At 37.1% G+C, this 21,933-nt stretch overlaps 1 protein-coding gene across 8 annotated transcripts in view; it reads right to left on the minus strand.

The window, feature by feature from the left end:
* Positions 1–21,933, minus strand: part of LOC126955127 (UDP-glucuronosyltransferase 2B33) — a 329,416-nt gene that overhangs the window by 5,628 nt on the left and 301,855 nt on the right. For 3 of the 8 annotated variants that reach the window (XM_050791392.1, XM_050791393.1, XM_050791391.1), the window contains 3 exons: positions 20,557–20,705; positions 4,069–4,200; positions 132–219 (listed from right to left, as the gene is read on the minus strand). The exons of 4 other annotated variants lie outside the window; for them this stretch is intronic. In XM_050791392.1, the coding sequence (XP_050647349.1) occupies positions 132–219; positions 4,069–4,200; positions 20,557–20,705 (369 nt within the window). Of the gene's footprint in view, positions 1–131; positions 220–4,068; positions 4,201–20,556; positions 20,707–21,933 lie in introns of those variants that run through there. One more of the 8 variants, XM_050791401.1, reaches the window with a different exon arrangement.

Consider the following 21,933-nt stretch of genomic DNA (forward strand, 5'->3'; position numbering starts at 1 on the left):
GTAAATAAATATAAAGAAGTTACATTTTGTTTTTCCTAAACAAATACTCAAAAAGCTTGTTTCATGATTAACTATTAACACTCTAATGTACTGTAACTAATATATCCAGTATTTGTTCACCCGAGTCTTACCTAGAAGATCATTCTGGGGTATCCACTTATAGAGCCGAGTATTGAGACCTAAGGTATCTGGTTTTTTTCCATCAAATCTCCACAGAACCTGTTACAGTGAAGAAAATATCTTATTCCATGAGTGGAATTCAAAAGTTATAGAATGTTCGAACTGTAAAAAGAGTAGGAATGAGATCAAGGGATGTTAGTAAATCAGAACTATTCAAAGACTGATGTAAACAGAATACTCACATTTAATTTTCTCAACTTTCATAATTAGTTAGGCACGTAAGGAAATCATGATTTTCCAAAATAGTACCTTAGAAAAAATCGGATTATCAATGAAAAGTTCAAGTATTTAAAAAATTGTTACACTTTTTAAAAGAAAACCTACGTGCAGCCAGTCATCATATGAAAAAAGAAAAAAAAGCTTAACATCACAGATCATTAGAGAAATGCGAATCAAAACCATGATGAGACAGCATCTCACACCAGTCAGAACATCATGATGTGGGCGAGGTTGTATAGAAAAGGCTTGCTTATACTCTGTTGGTTGGAATGTAAGTTAGTTCAAACATTGTGGAAGACAGTGGCGATTCTTCAAAAACCCAGAGGCAAAAATACCATGAAACCCAACAATCCCATTACTGGGTATACAACCAAAGGACTGTAAATTGTTCTTTCATAATGACCCATGCACAAGTATAGTAATTGCAGTACTATTCACAATAGCAAGGACATGGAATCACCCTAAATGCCCATCGATTATGGGCTGAATAAAGAAAATATGGTACTTATACACTACTGAATATTATGCAGCCATAAAAAAAGAACAAAATTATGTATTTTGCAGGGATATGGATGGAACTGGAGACCACTATCCTTAGCAAACTAACAAAGGAATGGAAATAAAAATATGGCATGTCCTCACTTATAAGTGGAAGGTGAAAGATGACAACATGTGAACACATAGATAGGAACAACATACACTGCTGTGTATTGGAGGGTGGAGGGTGGGAGGAGAACGAGGATCAGGAAAAATAACTGATATTAGCCTTAATATCTGGGTGATGAAATGATCAGTACAATAAACCCCCATGACGCAAATTTACCTATGTAAAAAAACTGTACATGTACCCTTGAACTTAAAAGTTAAAAATAAAATTAATTTTTTTAAAAATAAAAATATTCTAAGAAATGTATAAAAAATTTTTACTATTCATTTTAATTCTAGTGTAAAACACTAACAATTTCATAATGACCTGAGTGCTTCTTTTGTTTTATGTATTTTATGCTAGTTTTCATCTTCCAAATTTAATTTTAATGTATTCATTTCTTTTTGAGTAATTTGACAAGTAGTTCACATGTACCTACTTGTGTGTAGGTTAGAGCCCATTGTCCATTGATTGACAAAATAGCAAGAACATAAATAAGCTACTTATAAGAAAGAGATTAATGCTGCAAGGGTAGTATGCATAACTTCATTGGAATTATAAATTATCAAGCACTACTTCCAAAATAAATTTCAAGTGACCATTTTTGACACAAATTCAGAGTATTATCAGTGTTTCTAATTTTGGATACTTTTTGGCATAGAAATGAGGAACCTGTTGGTATCATGAATAAAAATACAGCTGTTGAATAAACTCAAAATTGTAGTTTTTTTTTTTTTTTTTTTTTTTTTTTTTTTTTTTTTTTTTTTTTTTTTTTTGAGACTGAGTCTGGCTCTGTCGCCCAGGCTGGAGTGCAGTGGCCGGATCTCAGCTCACTGCAAGCTCCGCCTCCCGGGTTTACGCCATTCTCCTGCCTCAGCCTCCCGAGTAGCTGGGACCACAGGCGCCCGCCACTTCGCCCGGCTAGTTTTTTGTATTTTTTAGTAGAGATGGGGTTTCACCGTGTTAGCCAGGATGGTCTCGATCTCCTGACCTCGTGATCCGCCCGTCTCGGCCTCCCAAAGTGCTGGGATTACAGGCTTGAGCCACCGCGCCCGGCCCAAAATTGTAGTTTGCTGAATTTGGTCAACTGATTATTAACACCGAGACAACGTGCTACAAAGCTTTGACAACAGTGATTAATATGTTCTGCTATAGCCAAGACATTTTATGTTTAAGTTACTAATTTTGAAACTCCCAAGCAATCCTCATAAACTGAACAATAATTTACAGTGTTTAACTTTTATTTGCTACATCAGTGTTAAAGTAACTCAGGTTTCAGCAAAAGGTTGGAAGAGGTCATTACAGAAAGCTTTATCAGGCAGGAAATTAAAAGGTAATTGATAAATACACAAAAGTCACTGGCTTATTCTATACAGAAGAAAATAAATTTCTACTATGTTTTATAGAGTGGGCATCTGAACTTGTTTCTGTGCCTGGCTTCCTTTTGTTTGACTCCTTTCTATATTTCCTTCTGCTTCCTCCATTGAGAGGGGTTGTTAATCTGATAGTGCAGAGTCCTTGTCCGGCCACATTTTATACTGAGCAGCGTCCACCTTCAGGGCAGGATCCATCTCCACCCTTTCTCTTTCATCTTCCTCCTTCAGACATTGGCTGGGTGCAGTCCAGCAGGGCTGGCTGCTTTTTCTCTTTCTCTAAATCTATCTGGCTGTGTGAATACTTGGACAAGTTGTCTGTCAGCCTAGGCAGTTGTTTCTCTGAATAGTACCCTGAACATTACTCAGATACACCTTTTACAGTGATTCTCCTGCCCCAGCCTCCCAAGTAGCTGCCATCACAGGTGCATGGCAACATGCCTGGGTAATTTTTTTGTATCTTTAGTAGAAATGGGGTTTCACCACATAGGCCAAGCTGGTCTCGAACTCCTGACCTCGTGATCCGCCCACCTTGGCCTCCCAAAGTGCTGGGATGACAGGCGTGAGCTACCGTGCCTGGCCTACAGTTTACACATTTAATCACAGGATTGGAATTCATTTTCCTTACTCCCCTACTCCCCACATGTGGCAGTTATTCTTCCTAAATTAATAACATTCGATCATGTTACACTACCACAGATCTGTAAATAGAGTATATACCGCATAATTACTAACAGAGCCAATCTTCTCCATTTGTTGTCAGGTATTTTACATAAGCATTTGACTTAAAGTGCAAATAGAAATACTACATCCCATAATTGTAAACATTCACCAAGAGCTTCCAGAGTGCAATAAGTTATAGAGGTGGTTCAAGAGTCAGTCAAATGTTCTTCACTCATTGGATACTGCTGAGATTAGGAAAACTGTTCTGAAGCAAATGATCATAAGTCTTACTTGTATTTCTACAAGGAAACAGTTCTGGATATACATTTTTTATGAAAACACCTGAAAGTCATTCTAAAGACTACATTAAGCACAATTTTCACTTACCTGAAATATATCGAGTTAAATTCAGCTGTATGTATGAGTGTTAATATCAGAAATTAAAAATAATTGTGGGTCTCAAGTTGCCTTTGGTGGATACATATGGAGTAGTGAGTTCCCACTGATGCTAATAGAAACCACTCATGCATACGAAGGGTAGAAACTCCCCCAGGGCCACATGCAACCTCTAAGGCTGAGGCACAACTATGACTTCTGTCGGTGGATGCTATACAAGCACATTTAAGGCTATATTCGGCTATAAAGAGTTCAATCTACTCTTTAATATTCTTTCCATGTAGATCACATACACAATTCAAAATTTTATGGGACACGAGCTGAAAAATCTCCAAACACTTTTTAAATACCTTTCTCCATACAATTTATTGTCAGCATATTTACATAGGGGAATGTTCATACTTAAAACCATTTTTTAAAATGCAACTACAATTTTCAAACTTATCACAGTCTCTCCAGGATTATCCTTGTTCTCATTTTTCAACTTTTGGTCAACTTCACATTTGTCAGAAGTTTCTATAATTGGATTACTTACAAACTTTAGCAGCCTCTTTCAGTAGTTTTCCACACCAGTAAGGCACTTCATCTTACCTTTTGTGGGATCTGGGCAAGGGCTGATGCAATTACGTTGGCCCTTTCTTCTTTCATGTTAGTGACCATTGACCCCAGAGAAAACACCACAACACCATTTTCTCCAGAGCTCTGTACAAACTCTTCCATTTCCTGTGAAAAACGAATTTGTTTCATCACAAAAGAATAACAGCATAGCGGGCACTACTGAAAGAATTGGTACGAGTTACTAAAGAGAGAAAATCAGGTGTTTTGAGGAATTTTTGGAGTAAATAATATTTTCTAACTCAATCACTCTGGTTTTTTGCAATTAGATATATAATGTGAGATAATTGGACTCTGTTAAGGATATTTGTGTAAATATGTGTATATGTGTATGTATTTATGTGCGTGTGTGTAAGGGAGAAAAGAAATGGAGCTATTACGTTGTAGTCAGGGAGATAATGTTAAAAATATTATACCCAGACTCTTCTCTTACAATACTAAAATTACTAATATAGGTTCTTGGAAAGTGGCACCACTCAGCTTTAGTTCTATATTGTTGTTCTACTAAATCACTTGTGTTGATTTCAGGCAGGTTTTCTGTAGGATTCTTTTAGTTGGAAGCCATTAGTGTTTACTTCCCTCACTATGAGCTTTGAGGATAAGCTACTCACAGTTGGGATAATTTTATATCTATGTTTATGTTTCTCTACAATGCTTTATACTTCACTTAAAGTTTGTCAGAGTTTTCTGGTAGTTTTTGAAAAATTAAACAAAAATAAAAGCTGATGGTTAAGAACCACTGACATTCTGGAGTTTGGTATTGTAATTTGGAATTTCTGTGAATTAGTCCAGGATTCTCATTTATAGTACAGAATTGTACACTATACAGTTACATAGTTGAATGAATATATTTTCAGGTTATTGTTTAAGTGGAACACCTATTGACCTGAGATCACACTGTTAAATTGATGTACTACTTATAACTGCATATGAAGAACTCTCATCATCACTTTGTTGTGTTTCAGAAGCAGCACTTGCACCAGAATAGAAGAAGCCACCAGGCCTTTCTGCAGGGGAGATCTTGTCTCTCTTTTGAGCAGCTCACTCACACCACGTAACACTCCTGGTGAAGATGTGCTTGGCTGAAATTGATTGCGAATTATTCTGAGTTGCGTTTTCCTATGTATGCCAATATTTAAATTTAAATACTTTGAGATTTAATCATTGTGGTAAAACTTTTCCTAATGGTCCTTAACAAAACAAAGAAAAAAAGTCCAAATGTTAACTGTGCAGACCACATATTACAGAGTGTTTTTTAAAATATGATTTTTAATCTTAACGTAAGAGTCATTGTACTGCTATTCCAGGTAATACTTGGGGCATCTAGGTATTGTGTGTGATTGCCGTTGACTGTAGCCATATTTACTGTAACTGGTGTTCAGTGTTTCACCTCACTAGCTTGATGCCGAGGGCCCTGTTTATCCATGCAGTGCTGAAGGAATCTAATCTCTGTCTACAGATTCATCACGGATATGGACTGGTTTTTTCTTCTTCTGTGATAACATAATAAAAATAATACAAAATTAATGTAAGAAATTTTATAAAAGCATGAAAAAAATGTTTAAATAAAATTTTTCTAAAATTTTATGTTGTGATATTATTCATGCAAAATATATTTTTTCATCATGGCTTTTGTCCTATTTATATAGCTCAATGCACACATGTGACACTTATTTAGAAAATTGTGTATACATTTTCCTCCTGCAAAAACTTGTCATCTTGTCACATTTATCATTTTCTAACTCCCTTTATTTGTATTATGGTTGACAGTGTAATTGAATATTTCATTGATAAAATTATTGTAATGCTATTGTATGCGCATAGTATAAGTTTTTAATCATTCCTTCATTTAAGATGTTGGACTACTTCCAATGTTAATTTTATGCATATATTCCATAATGTTGAATAGGTACACCTTGATTAATTTTTTTAGCTGTATGATTTCATATGAATATATTATAAAACTCATAGCAAATTTCATTTTTTAAAACACTTGATACATTTCGTCAAGTGTGTTATTCTCTTATATAGAAATTATCTGAGAATCTAATATTTAATTGAAATGAAAGCAACCTGGATTAGCAATTATTTTACAAAATAAACAAAGAACTGGTTTCACAACCACTGACTTGCATTCAAATCTTTCTGCAAGTTAGTAACAACAGCTAATAGTAGTAATTATCACTATTGTACCACTAGCCCTCCTTTTTCTTGTCCTTCTACAAGTCCTACTCTCTTCCCCTTCCTACTGACACTATCGGTTTTCCTTAGTGTGAGTGGGAAAATCTTTCAAGAGTAGGGCAGGGTGGCATAGATTTTTCATTAGTCTTACCTCAGCTTTTGTCTCTTGAGAAAGTTATCATATAAAGCCCATGCAATTTGCATTCAACATAGATACTGAGTTTTAACAAAGGAATAAAATCTCAGTTTTATGTGGACAAAAATTATCTTTTAAGAGATTACTTAATAATGTAATAAAGAATGCTTGCTTTGTACACAGGTTTTAAAAGTGTGATATTAATTTAAAATATATGAGTTTATTGTGTCCTTTCATAAAGAATATAATCTTATATGCCGACAGAATTTGTTTGGTATTGAAACTAAGAACACTATTCAGATACAAGTGGTATAAATTATTTGGTCTTTATTATACATGCATTGTTCATTACCTCTGTGCTTTTCTGTCAGGCAGCTATGATGTTGAGACAAGTTGCCACAGGAAGCTTTAATATGGCAAAAATCGTCTGCTTTCATAGGGTATGTTTATGCTATAGTATGTAAACCTCTGGGGTCTCAACAAAGAATGATTTAAATGCTTTAGTAAGATCAAATGAACACTGAGTTCGTCTGCAAATGTTAAAGGAACAGATTTATATTGTTGAGAAAGTGTTTTAAGCTGCAATACTGGTGAAGATCCTTATTACCTGTGGTAGAATTTTAGAATTTCAACTAGCTCATCTTACTGTCAAAACTGATATGTCTACTTTTAATCAAGTCCACAAGGTATCTGTCAACTATGACTTTGCAAGATAATATAATTTTGATGTACTAAACAATCTGGTTCTATTAAATGAAGAACGATATCTCAAGTGACTTGCACATGTTAAGTAATTAGTAGTGTTAGTAATAATAAAATAATAATTGCAAAATTAATGATATTTCTGAGTAACTGACTATAGGCCAGAGATAAATTACTAATATAAAACCCTCCCTCACGCAGGAAAATACACTAATATTTATACACCTTTCCCCCATCTTCCCCCTATCTCTTAACCCTAATATTATGCTATCTTGTAAATATAGTTTAACCAAACATTAGATTATGAATCTAACTATAGAAGCCTACTACTTCTTATTTACTGCGAAAGTTCGCAGAAATTGCTAATTCATGCCCCCATGTTTAACAACATGGCTCGCTTAACTTTTAAAGGATGAAAGTTATCCATTGGTCTTAGGAACCAAAAATATTGGTGCAACTCCAAATAAAAGTAATAACCATGTATACCTCCATTACCATAATAACCTTGACCTCCTTAATTTCCCCTGTCCTCATTACCTTTATAAACCCTAGCAAAAAAAAACCTATACCCATACTATGTAAAAATAATTATTATATCCACCTTCATTATCAGCCTTCTCCCTACAACAATATTTATACGCGTAGACCAAGAAACCATCATCTCAAATTGATGTTGAACAACAATTCAAACACTAGAGCTGTCACTAAGTTTTAAACTAGACTACTTTTCCATAATGTTTATTCCAATTGCACTATTCATCACTTGATCCATCATAGAATTCTCACTATGATACATAAACTCAGACCCCAAAATTAATCAATTTTTAAAATACCTACTCATTTTTCTCACCACTATACTAATTCTAGTTACTGCCAACAATATCTTCCAACTCTTTATTGAATGAGAAGGTGTAGGAATTATATCCTTCCTTCCAATCAGCTGATGATATGCCCAAACAGACGCTAACACTGCGACCATCCAAGCAATCTTATATAACCACATCGGCGATATTGGCATCATCCTAACCCTAGCCTGATTCCTCTTACACTACAACTCATGAGACCCTCAACAAATACTTATCCTAGACTCCAATTCAAATTTCCTCCCACTAATAGGCCTCCTCTTAGCAGCAACAGGAAAATCAGCCCGACTCGGTCTCCACCCCTGACTTCCCTCTGCTATAGAAGGTCCAACCCCGGTCTCAGCTCTACTCCACTCCAGCACTATGGTTGTAGCCAGAATCTTCCTACTCATCCACTTTCACCCCTTAGTAGAAAGCAACACAACAATTCAAAGTCTCACACTATGCCTGGGAGCCATTACCACCCTAATCACAGCAATCTGTGCCCTAACACAAAATGATATCAAAAAAATTGCAGCCTTCTCCACCTCAAGTCAACTAGGCCTAATAATAGTTGCTATTGGCATTAATCAACCATATCTAGCATTCCTACATATCTGCACTCATGCTTTCTTCAAAGCCATACTATTTATAAGCTCCAGATCTATTATTCATAACCTCAACAATGAACAAGATATTTGAAAAATAGGAGGATTATTTAAAACAATACCCCTCACCTCAACCTCCTTAATCATTGGTAATCTAGCACTTACAGGCATGCCTTTTCTCACAGGCTTCTCCTCCAAAGACCTCCTCATCGAAACTGCAAACACATAATATACCAACACCTGAGCCCTATCTATTACTCTCATTGCCACCTCCCTAACAAGCGCCTATAGCACCTGAATCATCCTTCTCACCCTAAAAGGACAACCCCACTTCCCAACCCTAATCAACATTAACGAAGGCATTCCTACCCTATTAAACCCAATTAAACACCTCACAATCGGCAGCATAATCGCAGGGTTCCTTATTACTAACAGTATCTCTCCCACTTCACTCCCTCATACAACAATTCCACTCTACTTAAAACTCTCAGCCCTAAACGTAACTGCCCTAGGATTCCTAGTAACCTTAGACCTTAGCCTCATAACCAACAAACTTATAATAAAAACTCCACTATACATGTTCAATTTCTCCAACATACTAGGATTTTATCCTACTACAATCCAACGCATAACCCCCCACCAAAACCTGCTTATATGCCAAATCCTAGCTTCTATCTTACTAGACTTAATTTGACTAGAAAAATCTATATCCAAAACAATCTTACAAACCCAGGTTGCCGCCTCCATTGTCACCACCACTCAACAAGGTATAATTAAACACTATTTCCTCTCCTTCCTCATCCCGGTTACCCTAGCCTTGCTTGCAATCATGTAGTCTGTTACCCCAAGCAATCTCAATCACAATATACATACTAAAAATAATGTCCAACCAATAACCACCACCAACCAAGGGCCATAATCATATAAAGCACCCGTGCCAATAGAATCCTCTCGAATCAACCCTAACCCTTCCCCCTCAAAAACCACTCAAACCCCATGTTATTAAAATTAACCACTACCACCAATCCATCATACTCTGATGCCCATAAAACTAAACCCACTTCCATTACTAACCCCACCAAAGCACTCCCCAAAACTTAAGTCCCTGAGCTCCATGTCTCAGGGTACTCCTCAATAGCCATTGCCGTAGTATAACCCAAAACAACCATTATACCCCCCAAATAAATAAAAAAGATCCACTAAACCTATATAAGCTCCCCGTAATTCAAAACAATAACACAACCAACCACAGCACTAACAACGCCAATCCCCCATAAATAGGAGAAGGCTTAGAAGAAAAACCTACAAAACTCATAACTAATAGTGCACTTAACAAGAATAAAGCGTATGTCATCATTCCCACATGGACTGTAACCATGAATAATGATATGAAAAACCATCGTTGCATTTTAACTACAAAAACACTAATGACCGCAACATGCAAATCCAACCCACTAATAAAAATAATCAACCACTCCCTCACTGATCTCCCCACTCAATCCAACATCTCCATGTGATGGAATTTTGGTTCACTTCTCGGTACCTGCCTAACCCTCCAGATCATCACAGGCCTCTTCCTAGCAATACACTATTCGCCAGATATCTCCTCTGCCTTCTCCTCAATTGCCTATATCACCTGAGACGTAAATTATGGCTGAACCATCCGCCACCTCCACACCAACGGCGCCTCAATATTCTTCATCTGTCTTTTTCTACACATTGGCCAAGTCCTATACTATGGTTCATTCCTCCTCTTAGATATCTGAAATATTGTCATTACTCTGTTACTCACAACCATAGCAACAGTCTTCATAGGCTATGTACTCCCATGAGGCCAAATATCATTCTGAGGTGCCACAATAATCGAAAATCTCCTATCAGCCATTCCATATATTGGAACCAACTTTGTCCAATGAGTCTGAGGTGGATATTCAATTGACAACCCCACCCTCACACAATTCTTCACCCTCCACTTCATCCCACCCTTCATTATCACAGCCCTAACAATCTTACACTTACGATTCCTCCATTAAATAGGGTCCAACAACCCCTCAGGAATCTCCTCCTACTCCGACAAAATTACCTTCCACCCCCACTACAATCAAAGATATCCTAGGCTTGATACTCCTCTTTCTCACTCTAATAACCCTAGTGCTATTCTCAGCTGACTTCCTAAGCGACCCAGACAACTATACCCTGGTTAACCCCTTACATACTCCCCCTTATATTAAACCCAAATGATACTTCTTATTCACATACGCAATTCTACTATTCATCCCCAACAAACTAGGAGGAGTATTAGCACTTCTACCACCAATCCTTATCTTAGCACTCATCCCCACACTTCATATATCTAAATAACAAAGCATAATATTCTGCCTACTCATCCAATTCCTATACTGACTCCTAATTGTAACCCTACTAACCCTCACATGGGTCGGAGGACAACCAGTAAACCACCCATTTACGATTATCAGATAAATAGCATCCATAACATACTTCACCACAATCCTAACCCTAATGCCACTTGCTTCCTTAGCCGAAACCAAACTACTCAAATGAATCTGCCCTTGTAGTATAAACTAATACACTGGTCTTGTAAACTGGTGATGGAGACCCTCTCCCCAGGACAACTCAGAGAGAAAGCACTTAACTTCACCATCAGCACCCAAAGCTAAAATTCGAATTTAAACTACTCTCTGTATTCTGATGGAGCATCAACTTTAAGTACAACTTAAGTATTGATCCGCCCCGTAATTCTATGTATATCGTGCGTTACTGCTAGCCAACATGAATATTATATTATACTATAAATACTTAACTGTATATAACACATGCAAATACATAAGTACAATAAATGCTCGAAAAACATGCTCACAAGCAAGTACCATACCCGTTTATCTAACTATAGAACATAACACCACCCTTCAAAGTCAACTCCTGTCCCCAGGGATATTGATCAGTACTTTATATCCTTAATAGTACATAGTACATTTGATCGTTCATTGAACATAGCACATTTAAGTCAAATAAATCCTTGTCACCACGAATACCTCCTCAGTTAGTGGTCCCTTGTTCACCATCCTCTGTGAAATCAATATCTGGCACAAGAGTGCTACTTTCCTTGCTCCGGGCCTGTAACACTTGAGGGTAGCTATAGTGAACTGTATCCGGCATCTGGTTCTTACCGCAGGGCCATGAAATTAAGATTGCCCACACGTTCCCCTTAAATAAGACATCTCGAAAGATCATAGGTCTATCACCCTATTAACTAGTCACGGGAGCTCTCCATGCATTTGGTATTTTATCTTTTGGGTGTGAATGCGACCCCATTGCAGAAAGCTGGCCCCCCTACACTGTATGTCGCAGGATCTGTCTTTGATTCCTAATACATAATATTGTTGATCACACCTACATTCCATATTCCAGCCTTGCATAACTACCACAAGGTGTTAATTAATCCAAGCTTGTAAGACATAACAATAACTAAACACACTAGCAACTGCCTTTCACACCAAATACTACAATAAAATTTCACAACCCTCCTCCCCCATCCCCAACTTCACTTCCCTGGAAAAAAGATACCTTCGCCAAACCGCAAAAACAAAAGCCTCAATCCAACTTAGCCAGAGCCTAAATTTTTATCTTTTGGCTGCACACAACTTTAACAGTCACCCCTCAACTAACACAATTTTCTTTTCAGCTTTGCTCCGCTGCCTCCCAAATTTAATTTCTTTACCCTGATTTTACTCAACTTACATGCCCACCCACTCACTACTAAACCCACAACTCCCACTATCACAACCCCAAAGACAGTACTTCATAACTATATATATCTATATATATATATATATTTAAAATCCAACTAATCCCTGTTTATATAGCTTAACTTATCTAAAGCAAGATACTAAAAATGTCTAGACGGACTTACACCACCCCATAAACAACAGGTTTGATCCCAGCCTTTCTATTAACTCTTAGCAAGATTACACATGCAAGTATCCAAACCCCAGTGAAATAACCCTCTAAATCGCTACAATCAAAGGACTAAGTATCAAGCACCCACTAATGTACTTCAAAACACTTAGCTCAGCCACACCCGACGGAAAACAGCAGTGATAAACCTTTAGCAATAAATGAAAGTTTAACTAAGCTATGCTAGTATAGTAATTAGAGTTGGTTAATTTTGTGCCAGCCACCGTGGCCATACGATTAACCCAAGCTAATACAGACCGGCATATAAAGAGTGTTTTAGATATGACCTCCATAAAGCTAAATTCCATCTAAATTGTAAAAAACCATAGCTGATATAAAATAAACGATGAAAGTGGCTTTAGTACTTCTGAACACACAATAGCTAAGATCCAAACTGGGATTAGATACCCCACTATGCTTAGCCCTAAACCCTAATAGTTAAATTAACAAAACTATTCGCCAGAATGCTACAAGCAACAGCTTAAAACTCAAAGGACTTGGCAGTGCTTCACATCCTTTTAGAGGAGCCTGTACTATAACTGATAAACCCCGATCTACCTCACCACCTTTGCTCAGCCTATATACCGCCATCCTCAGCAAACCCTAGTAAAGGCCACAAAGTAAGCACAAGTATACTCATAAAAACGTTAGGTCAAGGTGTAGCCTATGAGGTAGTAAGAAATGGGCTACATTTTCTACCTCAGAAAATTCCACGATAGCTCTTATGAAATCTAAAAGCCTAAGGAGGATTTAGCAGTAAATTAAGAGCAGAGGGCTTAATTGAATAAGGGCATAAAGCATGCACACACTGCCCATCACCCTCCTCAAGTATATTTAAGGACTAACTTAACTAATCACCCCTCATATTTATATAGAGGAGATAAGTCATAACACGGTAAGTGTATGGGAAGGTGCACTTGGATAAACGAAGGTATAGCTTAACACAAAGCACCTGGCTTACATACAGAAGATCTCAATATAATTTGATTACCTTGAGCCAACTCTAGCCCCAAACCTAACCAATATTATTATCAAATAAACCTAACTAAATCATTTACCCAAATAAAAGTATAGGCAATAGAAATTTTACCCTGGCGCAATAGATACAGTACCGTAAGGGAAGATGAAAAAACTGACCAAGCACAAAACAGCAAGGACATACCCCTGTACCTTCTGCATAATGAACTAACTAGAAATAACTTCGAAAAGAGAACTATAGCCAAAACCCCCCAAACCAGACGAGCTACCCAAAAACAGCTAAAAGAGCACACCCATCTATGTAGCAAAATAGTGGGAAGATTTATGGGCAGCAGTGACAAACCTACCGAGCCTGGTGATAGCTGGTTATCCAAGATAGAATCTTAGTTCAACCTCAAATTTACCTACAGAATCACCTAATCCCCTTGTAAATTTAATTGTTAGTCTAAAGAGGGGACAGCTCTTTAGACACTAGGAAAAAAACCTTACACAGAGAGTAAAAAAACCCAGCTTCCACAGGTGGCCTAAAAGCAGCCACCAATTAAGAAAGCATTCAAGCTCAACATCCAAACACCTAAAAATCCCAGACGTATCACTGAACTCCTCACATCCCGTTGGATTAATCTATTATTTTATAGAAGCAATAATGTTAATATAAGTAACATGAACAATTTTCTCCACTGCATAAGCCTACATCAGATCGAAACACTTCACTGATAACAGTCTAATAATAACAAATAACTAATAAAATCATTACTACTCGTACTGTTAACCCAACACAGGCATGCTCTTAAGGAAAGGTTAAAAAAGTAAAAGGAACTCGGCAAATCTAACCCCACCTGTTTACCAAAAACATCACCTCTAGTATTACCAGTATTAGAGGCACAGCCTGTCCAGTGACACATGTTTAACCGCCACGGTACCCTGACCATGCAAAGGTAGCATAATCACTTGTTCCTTAAATAGGGACTTGTATGAATGGCACCACGAGGGTTTAATTGTCTCTTACTTTTAACCAGTGAAATTGACCTGCCTGTGAAGAGATGGGCATAAAACAATAAGACGAGAAGATCCTATGAAGCTTCAGTTTACTAATGCAATAAAAACTATATAGACCTATGGACTTTAAACTACTGTACCTGTATTAAAAATTTTTGTTGGGGTGACCTCGGAGCATAACCCAACCTCCGAACAACCTATGCCAAGTCTACACCAGACAAAGCAAATCAGCACACAATTGACCCAATAACTTGACCAATGGAACAAGTTACCCTAGGGATAACAACACAATCCTATTCTAGAGTCCATATTGAGAATAGGGTTTATGACCTTGATGTTGGATCAGGACATCCTAATGGTGCAGCAGCTATCAAGGGTTCGTTTGTTCAACGATTAAAGTCCTACGTGATCTGAGTTCAGACTGGAGCAATCCAGGTCGGTTTCTATCTATTTTACATTTCTCCCTATATGAAAGGATAAGAGAAATAGGGCCTACTTCACAAAGCACCCTCTCTCCATAGATGATATCATCTCAATCTAACAGAACATTACACACCCAACCCAAGAACAGGGTTTGTTAAGATGGTAGAGCCTGGTAATTGCATAAAACTTAAAACTTTACAATCAGAGGTTCAATTCCTCTTCTTTACACCATGCCTGTAATCAACCTTCTGCTTCTTGTTGCACCCGTACCAGCCGCCACAGCATTCCTCACACTTATTGAATGAAAAATGTTAGGCTACATACAACTACGCAAAGGACCTAACATTGTGGGCCCCTACGGACTATTACAACCCTTCGCCAATTCAATAAAACTCTTCACCAAAGAACCCTTAAAACCCTCAATATCCACCATTACCCTGTATATTACCGCCCCAACCTTAGCCCTTTCTATCGCCCTTTCCAACCTTGGCCTTTTATTCATTCTAGCCACATCCAGCTTAGCTGTCTACTCAGTCCTATGGTCAGGATGCACATCAGACTCAAACTACGCACTAATCGGTGCGTTACGAGCCATCGCCCAAACAATTTCATAGGAAGTTACCCTAGCCATTATCCTACTACCAGTTCTGCTAATAAGCGGCTCATTTAACCTACAAACACTCTTCACAACACAAGAACACCTCTGACTTCTCCTACCATCATGACCCTTAGCCATAATATGGTTTATCTCCACACTAGCAGAAACTAACCCAGCCCCTTTCGATCTCACAGAGGGTGAATCAGAACTAGTCTCAGGCTTCAACATTGAATATGCCGTAGATCCATTCACTCTATTCTTTACAGCTGAGAACATAAATATTATTATAATAAATGCTCTAACAACCATAATTTTTCTAGGTCCATTATACACCATCTATTCTCCAGAATTATTCACAATATGCTTTACCATCAAAACACTCCTCCTAACCTCCCTATTTTTATGAATTTGAACAGCATACCCCCGATTCCGATACGATCAACTTATATATCTACTATGAAAAAATTTCCTCCCACTCACACTGGCACTTCTCATGTGGTATATTTCAATACCCATTGCAATCTCCAGCATTCCCCCCCAAACCTAGAAATATGTCTGACAAAAGAATTACTTTGATAGAGTAAATAATAGAGGTTTCAATACTCTTATTTCTAGAATCATAGGAATTGAACCTATCCCTGAGAATCCAAAATTCTCCATGCTACCCATCACACCCTATCCTAAAGTAAGGTCAGCTAAATAAGCTATCAGGCCCATACCCTGAAAATGTTGGTTTCACCCTTCCCGTACTAATCAACCCACTAGCTCAACTTATCATTTACTTCACCATCTTCACAGGCACCCTCATCACATCACTAAGCTCTCACTGATTTTTCACCTGAACAGGCCTAGAAATAAATATACTAGCCTTCTTTCCAATTATAATCAAAAAAACAAGCCCCCGTTCCACAGAAGCAGCCACCAAATACTTCCTTGCACAAACAACCGCATCCATAATTCTTATAATAGCCATCCTCTCCAACAACCTGTTTTCTGGATATTGAACCATAACAAACAACATCAACCAATACTCATCCTTAATAATAATAACAACACTTACCATAAAGCTAGGAATAGCCCCCTTTCACTTCTGAATCCCAGAAGTCACCCAAGGAACCCCCCAATCTCCAGTCTGCTCCTTCTTACATGGCAAAAATTAGCTCCCATCTCAATTATATACCAAATCTCACCATCAATAAATATAAGCATCCTTCTTACCCTCTCAATTTTATCCATTATGGTGGGCAGTTGAGGAGGGCTCAACCAAACATAGCTATGTAAGATCTTGGCATACTCCTCAATCACCATATGGGCTGAATAATAACAACATTAACATATAACCCAAACATTACCAACTTCTACCTAACCATCTATATCATCCTAACAGCCACTGCATTTATAGCACTCAACCTAAATTCAAATACCACAACCTTACTGCTATCCTGCTCCTGAAGTAAACTAACCTAATACCTTTAATATCATCTACTTTATTATCCCTAGGAGGCCTACCCCCACTAACCGGCTTCCTACCTAAATGAATTATTATTCAAGAACTCACAAAAAATAATGACTTTATTATTCCTATTACCATAACCATTATAACCCTCCTCAACCTATACTTTTATATACGCTTAATCTACTCTACTTCTGTGACATTGTTTCTCACATCCAACAACATAAAAATAAAATGACAATTTGAAAGCACAAAACCTACACGACTACTCCCCCGACTTATTACCCTCACCACCTTCCTCTTACCAATCTCCCCATTAACCCTATCTATCTCCTAGAAATTTCGGTTAAGCAAGACCAAGAGCCTTCAAAGTCCTTAGTAAGTAAATCATACTTAATTTCTGAAATACACAAGGACTGCAAAATTTCACTTTACATCAACTGAATGCAAGTTAATCACTTTAATTAAGCTAAGCCCTTACTAGATTAATGGGACTTAAACCCACAAAAATTTAGTTAACAGCTGAATACCCGAATCAACTGCCTTCAATCTACTTCTACTACAAAAGGGAAAAAAAGGCGGGAGAAGCCCCGGCAGAATTGAAGCTGCTCCTTCGAATTTGCGATTCAACATGAAAATCACCTCAGGACTGGTAAAAAGAGGCCTAACCTCTGTCTTTAGATTTACAGTCTAATGCTTACTCAGCCATTTTACACCCCCCAACTATGTTCGCCAACCGTTGACTATTTTCAACTAACCATAAAGACATCGGAACCTTATACCTACTATCGGCGCATGAGCTGGGGTCAGAGGTACAGCTTTAAGCCTCCTTACCCGAGCTGAATTGGGTCAACCCGGCAACCTCCTAGGCAACGACCATATCTATAATGTTGTCATAGCCCACGCATTCGTCATAATCTTCTTCATAGTAATACCCATTATAATTGGGGTCTTTGGGAACTGACTAGTGCCCCTAACAATTGGTGCCCCCGACATAAGATTCCCCTGAATAAATAATATAAGCTTCTGACTCCTTCCCCCCTCCTTCCTACTATTGCTCTCATCTACCATAATAGAGGCTGGTGCTGGAACCGGTTGAACAGTTTACCCTCCCCTAGCAGGAAATTTTTCCCACCCAGGAGCCTCTGTAGACTTGACTATCTTTTCATTCTACCTAGCAGGTATCTCCTCCATTCTAGGAGCTATTAATTTTATTACCACTATTATCAATATAAAACCCCCTGCCATATCCCAATACCAAACCCCCTTGTTTGTCTGATCAGTCTTAAAAATTACTGCAGTCCTACTCCTCCTCTCCCTCCCAGTCCTAGCCGCTGGCATTACCATATTACTAACAGAGGGAAACCTTAACACCACCTTCTTTGATCCAGCTGGGGGAGGTGACCCCATCCTATATCAACATCTATTCTGATTCTTCGGCCATCCCAAAGTCTATATCCTTATCCTGCCAGGGTTCAGAATAATCTCCCACATTGTAACATATTACTCTGGAAAAAAAAGAACCATTTGGGTACGTGGGTATAATTTGAGCTATAGTATCAATTGGTTTCTTATGGTTTATTGTATGAGCCCATCACACGTTCACAGTAGGTATGGACGTAGACACACGAGGCTACTTCACCTCTGCCACTATAATTATTGCTATTCCCACTGGCGTTAACATCTTCAGTTGACTTGCCACACTTCATGGAAGTAACACCAAGTGATCCTCTGCAATACTTTGAGCTCTGGGCTTTGTAATTCCTCTTTACAGTAGGAGGCCTAACCGGTATTGTATTAGCAAACTCATCATTAGATATTGTATTACATGACACATACTATGTTGTAGCCCACTTTCACTATGTCCTATCAATAGGAGCCGTATTCGCTATTATAGGAGGTTTTATTCACTGATGTCCCTTATTTTCAGGCTATACACTCGACCAAACCTATGCCCAAACCCACTTTGCTTTATATTTATAGGCATAAATTTAACTTTCTTTCCACAGTGCTTTCTCGGTTTATCCAGTATACCCTGATGTTACTCCGACTACACTGCATTTTATGTATGGATGATAAAATGTCCCATTTTATTTCCCTAACAGCAGTAATATTAATTTAATAATTTATATAACCTGAGAGGCTTTCACCTCAAAACGTAAAGTCTCACTAGTTTTGGACAACCCTCTACCAATTTAGAGTGATTGTACGGCTGTTCCCCACTCTATCATACATTTGAAGAACCAACCTATATAAAATCCAGACGAAAAAGGAAGGAATCAAACCCCCTAAAACTGGTTTCAAGCCAACCTCATAACCTCTATGACTTCTTCAATAAGATATTAGAAAAACTATTTCATAACTTTGTCAAAGTTAAATTATAGGTTAAATCCTGTATATCTTAATGGCTCACCCAGTTCAATTAGGCCTTCAAGATGACACATCCCCTATTATGGAGGAATTAATCACCTTCCATGACCATGCACTTATAACTATTTTCCTAATCAGCTTTCTAGTCTTATATAGTCTCTCTCTAACACTTACGACAAAACTAATACCAACATCACAGATGCCCAAGAAATAGAAACCATCTGAACTATCTTGCCTGCACTTTTCCACACAACACAATATGAAGTTGTCAGTATTTTTGTAAATGTGAGCATAATTATTTCTATCAACATTCTAGTCCACTTTTCATCACCTGCTACCTGAATCCATGCAAAATTTCCTGATGGTTGGTTCTTCACAGTCTGGCCCTCCTGCAATTTAATCCATTGAATATCTTGAAAGTTCTTCTTAAAGAAGAGAATCTTTTCATATATCTTTATTTCTTAACTCTTTTTCATAGTTTTTCAATATGCTTAATAAATATTTCAACTCCTAATATGTATCCGGCTCTAATTTGCCTCTCAGCATCATCTGATTCTTAACCTCTCCCTGCAAACTAAACCTGAGGTCTTGAGAACTGTCCTGACCACTTCACCTGCTTTCCTTCTTTTGTCTGTCTCTCCCCGTCATTCTTTCACTTATTCTTGCATATTGTTCAGCTCTCATCTTAGTAATCAGTGACTCCAGGATACTTTTTATTATCTCCACTGATGCTTTCTTGTCATTGGGTTTTTCCTTGAGATAATAGATTTTATATAGTTTTTATTACTTGCACATATTCTATCTTTTGAAGTAGAATGTAAGTTATGTGGAGACAGAAACTGTGTCCAATTTTTTTCTCTGAAAATTCTGCACTTACCTGTGTTTTGTGCTTATCCCTTTGCAAATATTATTTGAACGAATGATCAATACATTCTTAGGTGTTGCATAATGAAGACTTTAATTTAACCAACTCTATTTTCAAAGTCTCCTTAGTATTCTCCTCTATTTGTAATACTCATAAAACTCATATACGTGTGATGGTATCAATATGTACATGACTTTCCAATTGGTATCTGCTTTACCCAACCTACTTCCCATCTTTCTTTCAGGGTAAGTCAAACACTCTGAGTGAAGACTATGGAGTCATTTCTACTGAAACTTCAAAGCCAACAAAATAAAACCAATGAAAGTATGTTTACCTTAGGTAGGGGTTTGGCAGGTTTGCAGTGGAGTCCTCCAACAAAATCAACATTTGGTAAGAGTGGATGTGGAAACTGAAAATTCCAGGAGTTTCGAATAAGCCATATGTCAGCTTTCCCCATTGTCTCAGATAATGTAGTGGGTCTTCCTAACAAGAATAAGAAAAAGAAAAGTGGATGAGACAAGATAATTTCATTAGGTTATTTTCTGAAAGGAGTTAGAATAATGTAGGCAAAAATATAGGCAAAGTGTCTGTGCTTTGAAAAATATACATATATTCATCTATAGACATAATTTAATTTTATGTATTATTTATTTTGCCTATGTATATTTATAAGAAAGACAAAGTAGTAGGAGAATTGTGAGGTTAAGCTACATCTCTAATATCACATCAGTATACTCACAATCATAAACAATTATTAAAATAAGCCATAGAGAACTAAACATCAATTTCTTTTCTTTTTAAAGCTTCAATAGTAGCATATGGACATTTAAACAACTCTTTGAGCTCCATAGTCAATTAATTCTACTGTACCCATAAAAATAATTTTCTAAGAAATAGTCTAGTTTACACAACTCATTAAGCCAATCCTTTTATCTTTGGTTCTTCAAGTGAACTATGGACTATGTGGAGAGTATGGCTGAAAACCTTGTATTCTTTTAGATTCAAGCTAATATCTTAATAATATTATTTTTAAGTAAATATATTTGTAAATTATAGCTAGAAATTTTTGAGAAATTATTGAAATAAAGACTTGTACTCAACCTTAATCTGTCTCATATTTTTTAATAAAGAGACATAGTTTGAAAAAAACTATGTAGATATAACAATCTTCACATTTCAACAAGATGATTGGACTTTAAATGAATGGTTTCCAATTCTTTAATGAAAGAGTATAGAAATATTAGAAACTTCAAATTATCTTTGATGATTTTTGCATCTGAGATATGGACATTATCTCTCTCTACTGTGAAGGAAATCTGGTAACATGGGAACATCTTTTGATTTCTAAATAAGAAAACTAAGCTTTACAAGAAAAAATAATTTCTGCAGTTATATAGATAGTTGTAGAAAAATGTGTAACTACTCATTCTAAATCCATGCATTCAGTAAGATGTTATTTGATGGGTTTTACCATTTTTAAGATGTAAAGCAATGCATAGTAAAATAGATGTGTAATTGCTTAAAGTCTTAGATGCACTAATATGTAGGTTTATGATTTCCTGGGGTGTTCAGTGTGAGTGATGGCCACAGGGTTTTAACTGACCCTGTAATTTAAGCTTTTCTATAATATTTGTGAGATTGATAGATCATCTTGTATTTTCGTTTTATAAATTCACTTACCAAAACCCCACTACCCTGACTTTAAGGCTTT

The sequence above is a fragment of the Macaca thibetana genome, chromosome 5 (assembly GCF_024542745.1).
Source record: "Macaca thibetana thibetana isolate TM-01 chromosome 5, ASM2454274v1, whole genome shotgun sequence".
Lineage (NCBI taxonomy): Eukaryota > Metazoa > Chordata > Mammalia > Primates > Cercopithecidae > Macaca > Macaca thibetana.